General features: G+C 41.9%; 1 protein-coding gene across 1 annotated transcript in view; it reads right to left on the bottom strand.

Moving 5' to 3' along the window:
- Window positions 1-1,767: 1,767 nt before the first annotated feature.
- LOC118369182 (alpha-actinin-3-like) overlaps window positions 1,768-16,754 on the bottom strand; it is a 79,423-nt gene continuing 64,436 nt past the window's right edge. The window contains exons 13-22 of the mRNA XM_052497378.1: window positions 13,901-14,009; window positions 9,851-9,991; window positions 9,319-9,501; window positions 8,626-8,760; window positions 7,941-8,120; window positions 6,920-7,066; window positions 6,546-6,611; window positions 5,530-5,688; window positions 5,316-5,392; window positions 1,768-3,578 (exon numbers count right to left, since the gene is read on the bottom strand). Of these exons, the coding sequence (XP_052353338.1) occupies window positions 3,497-3,578; window positions 5,316-5,392; window positions 5,530-5,688; window positions 6,546-6,611; window positions 6,920-7,066; window positions 7,941-8,120; window positions 8,626-8,760; window positions 9,319-9,501; window positions 9,851-9,991; window positions 13,901-14,009 (1,279 nt within the window). The 3' untranslated portion in view covers window positions 1,768-3,496. The remainder of the gene's footprint in view (window positions 3,579-5,315; window positions 5,393-5,529; window positions 5,689-6,545; window positions 6,612-6,919; window positions 7,067-7,940; window positions 8,121-8,625; window positions 8,761-9,318; window positions 9,502-9,850; window positions 9,992-13,900; window positions 14,010-16,754) is intronic.

Genomic DNA, 16,754 nt, shown 5'->3' with positions numbered 1-16,754 from the left:
TGTGATCACTCTTAGAGACTTACCCTGAAAGAATCACGGCTGTGATCACTCTTAGAGACTTAACCCGGAAAGAATCACGGCTGTGATCACTCTTAGAGACTTACCCTGAAAGAATCACGGCTGTAATCACTCTTAGAGACTTACCCTGAAAGAATCACGGCTGTGATCACTCTTAGAGACTTACCCTGAAAGAATCACGGCTGTGATCACTCTTAGAGACTTACCCTGAAAGAATCACGGCTGTAATCACTCTTAGAGACTTACCCTGAAAGAATCACGGCTGTGATCACTCTTAGAGACTTACCCTGAAAGAATCACGGCTGTGATCACTCTTAGAGACTTACCCTGAAAGAATCACGGCTGTGATCACTCTTAGAGACTTACCCTGAAAGAATCACGGCTGTAATCACTCTTAGAGACTTACCCTGAAAGAATCACGGCTGTGATCACTCTTAGAGACTTACCCTGAAAGAATCACGGCTGTAATCACTCTTAGAGACTTACCCTGAAAGAATCACGGCTGTAATCACTCTTAGAGACTTACCCTGAAAGAATCACGGCTGTAATCACTCTTAGAGACTTACCTGAAAGAATCACGGCTGTAATCACTCTTAGCGACTTACCCTGAAAGAATCACGGCTGTGATCACTCTTAGAGACTTACCCTGAAAGAATCGCGGCTGTAGTCACTCTTAGAGACTTACTCTGAAAGAATCACGGCTGTAATCACTCTTAGAGACTTACCCTGAAAGAATCACGGCTGTGATCACTCTTAGAGACTTACCCTGAAAGAATCACGGCTGTAATCACTCTTAGAGACTTACCCTGAAAGAATCACGGCTGTAATCACTCTTAGAGACTTACCCTGAAAGAATCACGGCTGTAATCACTCTTAGAGACTTACCTGAAAGAATCACGGCTGTAATCACTCTTAGCGACTTACCCTGAAAGAATCACGGCTGTAATCACTCTTAGAGACTTACCCTGAAAGAATCGCGGCTGTAGTCACTCTTAGAGACTTACCCTGAAAGAATCACGGCTGTAATCACTCTTAGAGACTTACCCTGAAAGAATCACGGCTGTAATCACGACTTACCCTGAAAGAATCACGGCTGTAATCACTCTTAGAGACTTACCCTGAAAGAATCACGGCTGTAATCACTCTTAGAGACTTACCCTGAAAGAATCACGGCTGTAATCACTCTTAGAGACTTACCCTGAAAGAATCAAGGCTGTAATCACTCTTAGAGACTTACCCTGAAAGAATCACGGCTGTAATCACTCTTAAAAGACTTACCCTGAAAGAATCACGGCTGTAATCACTCTTAATTAAGAGACTTACCCTGAAAGAATCACGGCTGTAATCACTGCCAAAAGGGATTCTAACATGTATTGACTCAGGAGGTTGAATACTTACCTAATCAAGATAACTTGTTTTACAAATGTTACATTTTTTCTCCCACTTTGACAATACAGATAATTATGTGTAGGTCGTTAACAAAAATATGATAATTATATCAATTTGAATACTTTCTGAAAGCACTATAAGTCTTACTAATCTTACAGTCACATTACAGTGTTTACATTCATACAAGTATTACAGTTCTTGTATTTATTTTTAATTAATTATTTACTAATTTACTATTTACTAATTATTTAAACTATCCTGGATTGGTTGTACTTGTGAACAGTTGCAACTGGTCTAAAGTCAACAGTATTGCCACTCCTTTTATGGTGAACAATGGGAAATAAAAACACAACACAAAACTTCACATAGTAATATAGTTTCCCTTTTTTACATTTATTCCAAGGTGTGTGTCTTTAACTTTGAAATGGATGGTGTGGAAGCAAGCTCTTGGACTGGGTGATAGAACAGAATAAAGTGAGGAGGAGAGGAGGGGCATAATAGAGAAGACAGATGAGGAAAATAAAGAATTCATACACATGGGAGTTACAGATGCTGTCTCTGTACCAAATGACACCCTCTTCCCTACATAGTAAATTTGGTTACTTTGGATCAGGTCAAAAGTAGTGCACTACATATGGAATAGGGTGCCATTTTGGACGAAGTCTGGGGCCTAACTATGGTTCACCATATCTCTTTACCTGATGTCCTGTCTCCTGCCCTCTCTCTCTCTCTCTTGCGTTCTGTCTCATTCTCGCTCTCTCTCTCTCTCTATTTAACACCTCTCTCTGTCTTTCTCTCTCAGACAACTGCAATACGAAGGGAGTGATGATAGAGGGTGGCAGAGGAGAGAGGTGACGTCCTGTCCTTCAAACAAAATGAGCTTTCCTGTCTGTAGGGTGACGGGTGACCAGTGGTTGACTAACTCTTACCCACAATGCATTACTCAGGTTGCTCTCTCTTGTTGGGCCTATTGGGGGGGTCATCAGATCTACTGCATTCATTTAGGGTGCGTCCAAACAAAATAATCCCTAAAATCACAGGCTAAATTTGATTATTGACAACTAATGTTAACATAACATTAATGGTTGACAACAGGTACTACGGTCTGTCTGTCTGAGTTGAAGGTGAGCTTGAGACTGCATGGCTTTCTTACACATAATATAACTCAACATGTATATCTTGGATAGTTGGGATACCTACTTAATGACAACGTTATGAAAACGTTGGCACAACATTACAAGTTTCTATGGAAAGGAAGGGGCATGTCTTCTGGGATAAGGGGTGCTATGAAGAAGTTGGGGTGTAAGGGGGGATTCAACCAATCAGATTGGACAGCATTTCCACTACAGTATAAACACAATATGCATCTGCAACAATACATAACCAACCAATCTTCTTCCACATTTTTGTAAGCCATTTTACCAAAACATATTTTAATATTCTGAGAGGAGGACAGGTGTAAATTCTTAGAAAAAAAGGTGATATCTGGAACCTAAAAGGGTTATTCAGCTGTCCCTATAGGAGAGCCCGTTGAAGAACACTTTTTAGTTCCAGGTAGAACCCTTTTGGAACCCTTTTTCCTAAGAGTGTAGGGCCAGAGGGGCTGTGCTCCAATACTCTGCTACTGTTCAACCATTTTAGTATTTTTCTTTATTTATGTTCTTCCTTTGTGATCTCTCTGTCCTGCTGATCATACTAAAGGTTAATGTGAAGCGGATTATCGTGTGACTGCAGGTGTTCTGGCTCATCAGGCACTTGGTGCAGTACAGATGACAGTATGAATGAGAGAGGGATGACAGTTAAATAGTAAGATATCCAGACAGACCTAAACAGGACATGGTGAGTCTCTGAGTTTTGATTTGAGTAAAGCCTCCCACCGTCTCTTCCTCTCTGGGAAGTGTGGACAACATGGAGGAAGGTTTAAAATTAGGGAAACTTCAGATGACTGAGAGGAGGAGGATAGAGGGAGGACAAGTAAGGGGAAAGAGGAGGAGAGGAGAAGGGAGAGGAGGGAAATAAGTCGCTCTCTCCATACAGGAGAGGGGGAAGATAAAGGGAGGAGAAAAGGAAGAGGAGGAGGAGAGGGGGTTTACAAGTCGCTCTCTCCGTAGAGAGCGCTGGAGAAGGAGATGTAGTCGAGGGCTCCGGCTGGGCCGTCAGCTCCAATGTACCTGGTTAAAGAGATACATTATATTACTAGAGAGGTCTAATGTACCTGGTTAAAGAGATACATTATATTACTAGAGAGGTCTAATGTACCTGGTTATAGAGATATATTATATTCCTAGAGAGGTCTAATGTACCTGGTTAAAGAGATATATTATATTCCTAGAGAGGTCTAATGTACCTGGTTAAAGAGATACATTATATTACTAGAGAGGTCTAATGTACCTGGTTATAGAGATATATTATATTCCTAGAGAGGCCTAATGTACCTGGTCATAGAGATACATTATATTCCTAGAGAGGTCTAATGTACCTGGTTATAGAGATATATTATATTCCTAGAGAGGTCTAATGTACCTGGTTAAAGAGATACATTATATTACTAGAGAGGTCTAATGTACCTGGTTATAGAGATATATTATATTACTAGAGAGGTCTAATGTACCTGGTTAAAGAGATACATTATATTACTAGAGAGGTCTAATGTACCTGGTTATAGAGATATATTATATTCCTAGAGAGGTCTAATGTACCTGGTTAAAGAGATACATTATATCACTAGAGAGGTCTAATGTACCTGGTTAAAGAGATACATTATATCACTAGAGAGGTCTAATGTACCTGGTTAAAGAGATACATTATATTACTAGAGAGGTCTAATGTACCTGGTTAAAGAGATACATTATATCACTAGAGAGGTCTAATGTACCTGGTTAAAGAGATACATTATATTACTAGAGAGGTCTAATGTACCTGGTTATAGAGATACATTATATTCCTAGAGATATCTAATGTACCTGGTCATAGAGATACATTATATTACTAGAGAGGTCTAATGTACCTGGTTATAGAGATATATTATATTCCTAGAGAGGTCTAATGTACCTGGTCATAGAGATACATTATATTCCTAGAGAGGCCTAATGTACCTGGTTATAGAGATATATTATATTCCTAGAGAGGTCTAATGTACCTGGTCATAGAGATACATTATATTCCTAGAGGTCTAATGTACCTGGTTAAAGAGATACATTATATTACTAGAGAGGTCTAATGTACCTGGTTAAAGAGATACATTATATTACTAGAGAGGTCTAATGTACCTGGTTAAAGAGATACATTATATTACTAGAGAGGTCTAATGTACCTGGTTATAGAGATACATTATATTCCTAGAGATATCTAATGTACCTGGTCATAGAGATACATTATATATCTAGAGGTCTAATGTACCTGGTTAAAGATATACATTATATTACTAGAGAGGTCTAATGTACCTGGTTAAAGAGATACATTATATTCCTAGAGATATCTAATGTACCTGGTCATAGAGATACATTATATTTCTAGAGGTCTAATGTACCTGGTTATAGAGATATATTATATTCCTAGAGAGGTCTAATGTACCCTGGTCATAGAGATACATTATATTCCTAGAGGTCTAATGTACCTGGTTAAAGAGATACATTATATTCCTAGAGAGGTCTAATGTACCTGGTTATAGAGATATATTATATTCCTAGAGAGGTCTAATGTACCTGGTTATAGAGATATATTATATTCCTAGAGAGGTCTAATGTACCTGGTTATAGAGATATATTATATTCCTAGAGAGGTCTAATGTACCTGGTCATAGAGATACATTATATTACTAGAGTGGCCTGCGTCATAGCTGATTATGTTTTACGTTATGTTGCTAGGATGCCGATGTCCATTCTAGTGTTGTATGTAATTCTGTGTACCTGGTCATGCGGCTGATGCAGTACTCTGCCTGCTCTGGGGGCAGCTCCCTGCGTAGCTCATCAACCGTGATGTAGGACTGGAAGAGAAGAGGCGTATATTTATTTCATTTATTCCATTTGTATGTATTTATTTCATTTTACCAGGTTGTCCCACAGAAGTGCAAAGACCTCTTTCTCAAGGGAGACCTGGCCACATTACAATGTTCTAGGTCACCTTGTCTGAGGCCAGGATCTTGAAAGAGGCCATGACCTGATCGGCTGTGTCTGTCTCGGCTGTCTCGCGGGTCATGAAGTCAATAAAGGCCTGGAAGGTGACCACTCCAGTGTTGTTGGAATCCACCAGCGTCATGATGCGGGCAAACTCCACCTCACCCTATTGGACAGGACAACACATTAGAGTAAATTAGAACACCTCACCCAATTGGACAACACCTTAGAGTAGAGTAGAAAACGTTATTATCATTAAAGCTGCATTATGTGACTTCTTGAGCGACCTGACCAAATTCACATAGAAATGTGAGTTATAGATCTCATTCTCATTGAATGCAAGTCTAAGAAGTGGCAGATCTGTTCTATGTGCACCTTTTCTATGCTTCACGTTCTTAAGTTTCGTTTTTGCATCTTTTGACTTTCGGTTTGGTACACCAGTTTCAAACAGCTGCAAATACAATAGTGTACGTTATTGAAAACATATTTCACAGCAGTTTATATGGTACAATGGTTCTCTACACTTGCTTGTTTTTTCACATAAACTGAAATTAGGTGCACTATTAGAATTAGAATGGCGGAGCGATTTCTGCATATTGCACCTTTAAATTGTTTGTTATTAATTAAAGCATTACAAATATACAAAGGTCAATCAATATACAGCAAACACCACCTCACCCTACTGGTCAACAAGTTATAATACATTACATCTTCATATCATTGTTTTGGAACATGTCTTGAATGGAAACTAATGTCATTTTATACTATAGCTGTATATAGCCAGATAGACTAAAGTAATTTCATAAAAAGGGAGCACAGGTGGCTGGTGGCATCTAAATTGGGGAGGACAGGCTCATAATAATGGCTGGAGCAGAATAAATTGAATGGTATAAAACATATCAAACATACCATTCCATTGACTCCGTTCCAGCCATTATTATGAGCTGTCCTCCCCTCACCAGCCTCCTGTGAAAGGGACCGTTGTATGTGAGGCTACTTCCTGTTGGTAGCTAGGCTACTCACCAGATCGTAACCCATGGAGATGAGACAGGCACGGAAGTCGTCTGGGTCCATCATGCCGTTTCTCTTCTGAGAGAGACAGAACACAACCATCAGTGTTTATGATTGGACATTATGACCAATGTAATGATCCATTATGTGAACGCTACACGCTAGTGATACAGTAACACTCTGTGACGAGGAGCCACAATGATGGCAAGAAACCACTGAATATTCCAACATTCACACTTAAAACAACCACATTTCACAGTCATTGCAAGTAAAAACCTCTTCAAAATGTCCGCTATCTGCAAAATCAGAGCCAGGACGAGTGAAAAGACACATGTGAGATCGAGAAAAGCAAGTCCAAGAACATGAAACTGTTTTAGTTTCATTACCCTGTCGAAGTGGTTGAAGGAGGCACGGAACTCGTTGAGCTGCTCCTGGCTGATGCCCTTGGCGTCGCGGGTCAAGATCTGGTTCTCCACCTCGTTGATGGTGCGGGCGATGGTGGTCAGGAGCTGCTCCCAGCCCACACGGATATGCTGCCGAGGTGAGAGGGGTGAGGGAGGAAGAGAGGGAGAGAAGAAGAGGAAGGGAGATGAAGGGGTTGGATAGTTGGTAAGCATCATAGGTCTACCAAGTTGGGGGTTAGTATGTGAGTGTCTGGGATGGTTGTAACATCTAGACTAAAGTAGCACAGGTGTGTACATTCATATGCATAGGGATCTTCTCCAGAGTAGTTTATATGGTGTCAAATATTTACGTTACTTGGGTTAGGTTCCTTTACATCAGGGCTCTCCAACCCTGTTCCTGGAAAGCTGCTGTCCAGTAGGTTTTCACTTCAACCTTAATCTAGTGCATCTGATTTGAATAATTAGCTACTTAATACACTGAATCAAGTTATAACTGGGTTTGGAGCAGAAACCTAAAGGCCGGGAGCTCTCCAGGAATAATTCAGGAAGTATACAATACTTGATACGACTTCCATGATGTATTTGGTTGTGTTGTGTAGTTGTCTAGTTGTCTAGCTTGTGTGTTGTGTGTGTGTTTATTTGTCTAGTTGTGTGTTGTGTAGTTGGTTGTGTTGTCTAGTTGTGTGATGTGTAGTTGTGTGTGGTGTAGTTGGTTGTGTTGTCTAGTTGTGTGTTGTGTAGTTGTGTGTTGTGTAGTTGGTTGTGCTATGTAGTTGTGTGTTGTGTAGTTGGTTGTGTTGTGTAGTTGTCTAGTTGTGTGTTGTGTAGTTGTGTGTTCTGTAGTTGGTTGTGTTGTGTAGTTGTCTAGTTGTGTGTTGTGTAGTTGGTTGTGTTGTGTAGTTGTGTGTTCTGTAGTTGGTTGTGTTGTGTAGTTGTCTAGTTGTGTGTTGTGTAGTTGTGTGTTGTGTAGTTGGTTGTATAGTGTAGTTGTGAGTTCTGGTACCTCCATGGTGTAGTTGGTGTGCTTGTTATCGAAGATGAGGGACTCCTGGCTGAGCTGGTGGTCTCCCTCCAGCTTGTCAATGTTACACTTGTAGTTGATAATGTTTTGTTCATACTGCTTCAGGCTGTTCATCTGTTCCTCTAGAGACCCAGCAATGTCCACAGACACATGACCAATCTCCTGTAGAGGGATAGGGGAAGGAGGAGAGGGGAGAGGGGAAGGAGGAGAGGAGAGAGGGGAAGGAGGAGAGGGGAGAAGGGAAGGAGGAGAGGGGAGAGGGGAAGGAGGAGAGGAGAGAGGGGAAGGAGGAGAGGGGAGAAGGGAAGGAGGAGAGGGGAGAGGGGAAGGAGGAGAGGAGAGAGGGGAAGGAGGAGAGGGGAGAGAGGAAGGAGGAGAGGAGAGAGGGGAAGGAGGAGAGGAGAGAGGGGAAGGAGGAGAGGGGAGGGGGATGAGGGAAGGAAGAGAAGAGAAAGGGGATGAGGTAGAGGGGGAGAGGGGGAAAGAAAGGAGAGAGAAACATGATGAGTGTTGAAGGTTTTGTGGTTGAGGTTTACAGTATGCAATAATACAACACAACTTTATTCACTTCTTTAGTGAAATTAGCTCAGTGTCCATTAATGGCACATTTTGGAGGAGGTGGTGAACCCCTGCGTGTTCGGGGTTCGGGTTCTAGCTGTACTTGTACCTCCATCTTAGTCTGGATCCAGGGTCCGATAATGTTGGCCTGGGCAGCGAACTGGCGCCTCAGCCTCTCGTTGGCCTGCTGTCTGGCTACCTCCTCCTGCAGCATCTGGTCCCTCAGAGGAACAAGGTGCTTCACCTATGGAGGGAGACAGGGACATTGGTCGTCAAAACACTGGTAGAAATGAAATCGCGTTACTCTGTTACTCTAGAGACTAACACTTTGCCATGAAGCAACTTATATCTTCAATCTGGAGTGCACAGACCTAGCTAGGGAAAAAGACATCCTTCTCTTTTGGCTTCTCAGTGTGTTTTAGTCACAGCCTTAGTGTAGGGGTTCACTCCTGACAGATTAATACTACTACTACTACTACTACTACTACTACTACTACTACTACTATTGCTACTACTACAACAATAACACTACTACTACTACTACTACTACTACTACTACTACTACTACTATTACTACTACTACAACAATAACACTACTACTACTACTACTACTACTACTACTACTACTACTATTGCTACTACTACAACAATAACACTACTACTACTTCTACTACTATACTACTACTATTACTACCGCCACCACCAGCACTACTACTACTGCTACTATTATACTACTACAATACCACTACTGCTACTATACTACTACAATAGTACTACTATACTACAGTAGTGTTGTACTCACGGTCTCCCACTTGTTGGTGATATCCTGGGGTGAGAGGTTGGTGTAGGGGTTGACTCCTGACAGCTTGATGCCGTAGGTCTGAGCGATCTTTACGATCTCACTCTGGATGCCCATGGTGGCCATGCGCTCCTTATCAGCCTCTGGCAGGGTGGCCTTGAACTGGTCATGGGCTGTGATCAGAGACTGGAGAGGAGAGGGGGATGAGAGGAATAGAAGAGGAGAAAAGGAGTGAGAATGGAGGGATACAGTGGGAAGTAGTGATCGAGAGAGAGAGGAGAGTCCATCACACCGTTAATGTTACAGTACGTATTGTACACACACGCACACACACACACACACACACACACACACACACACACACACACACACACACACACACACACACACACACACACACACACACACACACACACACACACACACACACACGCAGACACACACACGCAGACACACACACAGCACACACACACACACACACACACACACACACACACACACACACACACACACACACACACACACACACACATACATGGATCTCCTCGGTGCTGTGGACGATGAACATGTCCTGCAGATCCTCCATGGCTCCATCCATCCAGTTGTTGAAGGGCGCCGCCCTCTTGGCGAACTCCAGGTAAAGCTGGTCGATGGTCTCCCACAGTTTCTCCACACGCTGGGAAACACACATAATATTACTACTACTCCTACTATAACTCCAGGTTTCTCCACACGCTGAGACACACATAATATTACTACTACTCCTACTATAACTCCAGGTTTCTCCACACGCTGGGAAACACACATAATATTACAACTACTCCTACTATAACTCCAGGTTTCTCCACACGCTGGGAAACACACATAATATTACTACTACTCCTACTATAACTCCAGGTTTCTCCACACGCTGAGACACACATAATATTACTACTACTCCTACTATAACTCCAGGTTTCTCCACACGCTGGGAAACACACATAATATTACAACTACTCCTACTATAACTCCAGGTTTCTCCACACGCTGGGAAACACACATAATATTACTACTACTCCTACTATAACTCCAGGTTTCTCCACACGCTGAGACACACATAATATTACTACTACTCCTACTATAACTCCAGGTTTCTCCACACGCTGGGAAACACACATAATATTACAACTACTCCTACTATAACTCCAGGTTTCTCCACACGCTGGGAAACACACATAATATTACTACTACTCCTACTATAACTCCAGGTTTCTCCACACGCTGGGAAACACATAATATTACTACTACTCCTACTATAACTCCAGGTTTCTCCACACGCTGAGACACACATAATATTACTACTACTCCTACTATAACTCCAGGTTTCTCCACACGCTGAGAAACACATAATATTACTACTACTCCTACTATAACTCCAGGTTTCTCCACACGCTGAGAAACACATAATATTACTACTACTCCTCCTATAACTCCAGTTTTCTCCACACGCTGGGAAACATAAATAATATTACTACTACTCCTACTATAACTCTAGGTTTCTCCACACGCTGAGAAACACATAATATTACTACTACTCCTACTATAACTCCAGGTTTCTCCACACGCTGAGAAACACATAATATTACTACTACTCCTACTATAACTCCAGGTTTCTCCACACGCTGAGACACACATAATATTACTACTACTCCTACTATAACTCCAGGTTTCTCCACACGCTGGGAAACACATAATATTACTACTACTCCTACTATAACTCCAGGTTTCTCCACACGCTGAGACACACATAATATTACTACTACTCCTACTATAACTCCAGGTTTCTCCACACGCTGAGAAACACATAATATTACTACTACTCCTACCGCTCTGGATAAGAGCGTCTGCTAAATGACTTAAATGTAATGTAATGTATAACTCCAGGTTTCTCCACACGCTGGGAAACACATAATATTACTACTACTCCTACTATAACTCCAGGTTTCTCCACACGCTGAGAAACACATAATATTACTACTACTCCTACTATAACTCCAGGTTTCTCCACACGCTGGGAAACACATAATATTACTACTACTCCTACTTTAAGTCCAGGTTTCTCCACACGCTGGGAAAGACCAGGACAAGATTTAACATCAGTACACAGTATGAACCCATCACTACTACTACAACTGCTGCTACTACTAGTAACTTGACTAAGTAGTCCCAGTAATACATGTAATAGCTTGACATGACCCCCACTAGTTGTTACCACTATTTGTTACCACTAGTTGTTACCACTAGTTGTTATCACTAGTTGTTACCACTAGTTGTTACCACTAGTTGTTATCACTAGTTGTTACCACTAGTTGTTATCACTAGTTGTTATCACTAGTTGTTACCACTAGTTGTTATCACTAGTTGTTACCACTAGTTGTTACCACTAGTTGTTACCACTAGTTGTTATCACTAGTTGTTACCACTAGTTGTTACCACTAGTTGTTACCACTAGTTGTTATCACTAGTTGTTACCACTAGTTGCTCTCACTAGTTGTTACCACTAGTTGTTATCACTAGTTGTTACCACTAGTTGCTCTCACTGGTTGTTATCACTAGTTGTTACCACTAGTTGTTATCACTAGTTGTTACCACTAGTTGTTATCACTAGTTGTTATCACTAGTTGTTATCACTAGTTGTTATCACTAGTTGTTACCACTAGTTGCTCTCACTAGTTGTTACCACTAGTTGCTCTCACTAGTTGTTACCACTAGTTGTTACCACTAGTTGCTCTCACTAGTTGTTACCACTAGTTGTTATCACTAGTTGTTATCACTAGTTGTTACCACTAGTTGTTATCACTAGTTGTTATCACTAGTTGTTACCACTAGTTGTTACCACTAGTTGTTATCACTAGTTGTTATCACTAGTTGTTACCACTAGTTGTTATCACTAGTTGTTACCACTAGTTGTTATCACTAGTTGTTATCACTAGTTGTTATCACTAGTTGTTACCACTAGTTGTTATCACTAGTTGTTACCACTAGTTGTTACCACTAGTTGCTCTCACTAGTTGTTACCACTAGTTGTTATCACTAGTTGTTATCACTAGTTGTTATCACTAGTTGTTATCACTAGTTGTTACCACTAGTTGTTATCACTAGTTGTTACCACTAGTTGTTACCACTAGTTGTTATCACTAGTTGTTACCACTAGTTGTTACCACTAGTTGTTATCACTAGTTGTTACCACTAGTTGTTATCACTAGTTCTTATCACTAGTTGTTATCACTAGTTGTTATCACTAGTTGTTACCGCTAGTTGTTACCACTAGTTGTTATCACTAGTTGTTACCACTAGTTGTTACCACTAGTTGTTATCACTAGTTGTTACCACTAGTTGTTACCACTAGTTGTTACCAGTAGTTGTTATCACTAGTTGTTACCACTAGTTGTTACCACTAGTTGTTATCACTAGTTGTTATCACTAGTTGTTACCACTAGTTGTTACCACTAGTTGTTACCAGTAGTTGTTATCACTAGTTGTTATCACTAGTTGTTATCACTAGTTGTTATCACTAGTTGTTACCACTAGTTGTTATCACTAGTTGTTACCACTAGTTGCTCTCACTAGTTGTTACCACTAGTTGTTACCACTAGTTGTTATCACTAGTTGTTACCACTAGTTGTTACCAGTAGTTGTTATCACTAGTTGTTACCACTAGTTGTTATCACTAGTTGTTATCACTAGTTGTTGTCACTAGTTGTTACCACTAGTTGTTACCACTAGTTGTTACCACTAGTTGTTATCACTAGTTGTTACCACTAGTTGTTACCACTAGTTGTTACCACTAGTTGTTATCACTAGTTGTTACCACTAGTTGTTATCACTAGTTGTTATCACTAGTTGTTACCACTAGTTGTTACCACTAGTTGTTATCACTAGTTGTTACCACTAGTTGTTACCACTAGTTGTTACCAGTAGTTGTTATCACTAGTTGTTACCACTAGTTGTTACCACTAGTTGTTATCACTAGTTGTTATCACTAGTTGTTACCACTAGTTGTTACCACTAGTTGTTACCACTAGTTGTTATCACTAGTTGTTACCACTAGTTGTTATCTCTAGTTGTTATCACTAGTTGTTACCACTAGTTGTTATCACTAGTTGTTATCTCTAGTTGTTATCACTAGTTGTTACCACTAGTTGTTACCACTAGTTGTTATCAGAAGGGCCACATGGTCAGAAAAACGCTTGGCTCATGGTGGCTCAATTGGTTGAGGGTTCAATTCCTGCTGGGATCACATTCTCCAACTAAAAAATGTATATACCTTCTGTTCGGTAAGTTGCTTTTGATAAGAGTGTCTGCTAAGTGGCATAATCAATATGACTATAGTGTGTAGTGCAGAGAACCTCCTGTAGCCTCTTCTGGGTGAGGGTACCCAGGTTGTCCCACTGTGTGTGTGTGTGTGTGGGGTGTGTGAGTGAATGAGTGTGTGTGTGTGTGTGTGTGTGTGTGTGTGTGTGTGTGTGTGTGTGTGTGTGTGTGTGTGTGTGTGTGTGTGTGTGTGTGTGTGTGTGTGTGTGTGTGTGTGTGTGTGTGTGTGTACCTCCAGAGAGTCTCTTCTCTTCTGGGTGAGGGTACCCAGGTTGTCCCACTGGTCACAGATGCCCTGGCAGCGGGTGTTCACTGAGGACGCATCATGGTAATCCAGCTCACTAGGAGTGGAACACACTGATCACTATCACTATCACATCATGGTAGTCCAGCTCACTAGGAGTGGAACACACTGATCACTATCACATCATGGTAGTCCAGCTCACTAGGAGTGGAACACACTGATCACTATCACTATCACATCATGGTAGTCCAGCTCACTGGGAAAGGAACACTCTGATCACTATCACATCATGGTAGTCCAGCTCACTAGGAGTGGAACACACTGATCACTATCACTATCACATCATGGTAGTCCAGCTCACTAGGAGTGGAACACACTGATCACTATCACATCATGGTAGTCCAGCTCACTAGGAGTGGAACACACTGATCACTATCACTATCACATCATGGTAGTCCAGCTCACTGGGAAAGGAACACTCTGATCACTATCACATCATGGTAGTCCAGCTCACTGGGAGAGGCACATTCTAAACACTATCACTATCACATCATGGTAGTCCAGCTCACTGGGAAAGGAACACACTGATCACTATCACATCATGGTAGTCCAGCTCACTGGGAAAGGAACACACTGATCACTATCACATCATGGTAGTCCAGCTCACTGGGAAAGGAACACACTGATCACTATCACATCATGGTAGTCTAGCTCACTGGGAGAGGCACATTCTAATCACTATCACTATCACATCATGGTAGTCTAGCTCACTGGGAGAGGAACATTCTGATCACTATCACATCATGGTAGTCCAGCTCACTGGGAAAGGAACACACTGATCACTATCACATCATGGTAGTCCAGCTCACTGGGAAAGGAACACACTGATCACTATCACATCATGGTAGTCTAGCTCACTGGGAGAGGAACATTCTGATCACTATCACTATCACATCATGGTAGTCCAGCTCACTGGGAAAGGAACACACTGATCACTATCACATCATGGTAGTCTAGCTCACTGGGAGAGGAACATTCTGATCACTATCACATCATGGTAGTCCAGCTCACTGGGAAAGGAACACACTGATCACTATCACATCATGGTAGTCCAGCTCACTGGGAAAGGAACACACTGATCACTATCACATCATGGTAGTCTAGCTCACTGGGAGAGGCACATTCTAATCACTATCACATCATGGTAGTCCAGCTCACTGGGAAAGGAACACTCTGATCACTATCACATCATGGTAGTCCAGCTCACTGGGAGAGGAACATTCTGATCACTATCACTATCACATCATGGTAGTCCAGCTCACTGGGAAAGGAACACACTGATCACTATCACATCATGGTAGTCCAGCTCACAGGGAGAGGAACATTCTGATCACTATCACTATCACATCATGGTAGTCCAGCTCACTGGGAAAGGAACACACTGATCACTATCACATCATGGTAGTCCAGCTTACTGGGAAACTAACACACTGATCACTATCACATCATGGTAGTCCAGCTCACTGGGAAAGGAACACACTGATCACTATCACATCATGGTAGTCCAGCTCACTGGGAAAGGAACACACTGATCACTATCACATCATGGTAGTCTAGCTCACTGGGAGAGGAACATTCTGATCACTATCACATCATGGTAGTCCAGCTCACTGGGAAAGGAACACACTGATCACTATCACATCATGGTAGTCCAGCTCACTGGGAAAGGAACACACTGATCACTATCACATCATGGTAGTCTAGCTCACTGGGAGAGGCACATTCTAATCACTATCACATCATGGTAGTCCAGCTCACTGGGAAAGGAACACTCTGATCACTATCACATCATGGTAGTCCAGCTCACTGGGAGAGGAACATTCTGATCACTATCACTATCACATCATGGTAGTCCAGCTCACTGGGAAAGGAACACACTGATCACTATCACATCATGGTAGTCCAGCTCACTGGGAGAGGAACATTCTGATCACTATCACTATCACATCATGGTAGTCCAGCTCACTGGGAAAGGAACACACTGATCACTATCACATCATGGTAGTCCAGCTCACTGGGAAAGGAACACACTGATCACTATCACATCATGGTAGTCCAGCTCACTGGGAAAGGAACACACTGATCACTATCACATCATGGTAGTCCAGCTCACTGGGAAAGGAACACACTGATCACTATCACATCATGGTAGTCCAGCTCACTGGGAGAGGAACATTCTGATCACTATCACTATCACATCATGGTAGTCCAGCTCACTGGGAAAGGAACACACTGATCACTATCACATCATGGTAGTCCAGCTCACTGGGAAAGGAACACACTGATCACTATCACATCATGGTAGTCCAGCTCACTGGGAAAGGAACACACTGATCACTATCACATCATGGTAGTCCAGCTCACTGGGAAAGGAACACACTGATCACTATCACATCATGGTAGTCCAGCTCACTGGGAGAGGAACATTCTGATCACTATCACTATCACATCATGGTAGTCCAGCTCACTGGGAAAGGAACACACTGATCACTATCACATCATGGTAGTCCAGCTCACTGGGAAAGGAACACACTGATCACTATCACATCATGGTAGTCCAGCTCACTGGGAAAGGAACACACTGATCACTATCACATCATGGTAGTCCAGCTCACTGGGAAAGGAACACACTGATCACTATCACATCATGGTAGTCCAGCTCACTGGGAAAGGAACATTCTGATCACTATCACATCATGGTAGTCCAGCTCACTGGGAAAGGAACATTCTGATCACTATCACATCATGGTAGTCCAGCTCACTGGGAGAGGAACATTCTGAT

This window comes from Oncorhynchus keta, chromosome 35, assembly GCF_023373465.1.
Source record: "Oncorhynchus keta strain PuntledgeMale-10-30-2019 chromosome 35, Oket_V2, whole genome shotgun sequence".
Classification (NCBI taxonomy): domain Eukaryota; kingdom Metazoa; phylum Chordata; class Actinopteri; order Salmoniformes; family Salmonidae; genus Oncorhynchus; species Oncorhynchus keta.
This window is presented reverse-complemented; position numbering and strand designations above follow the sequence as displayed.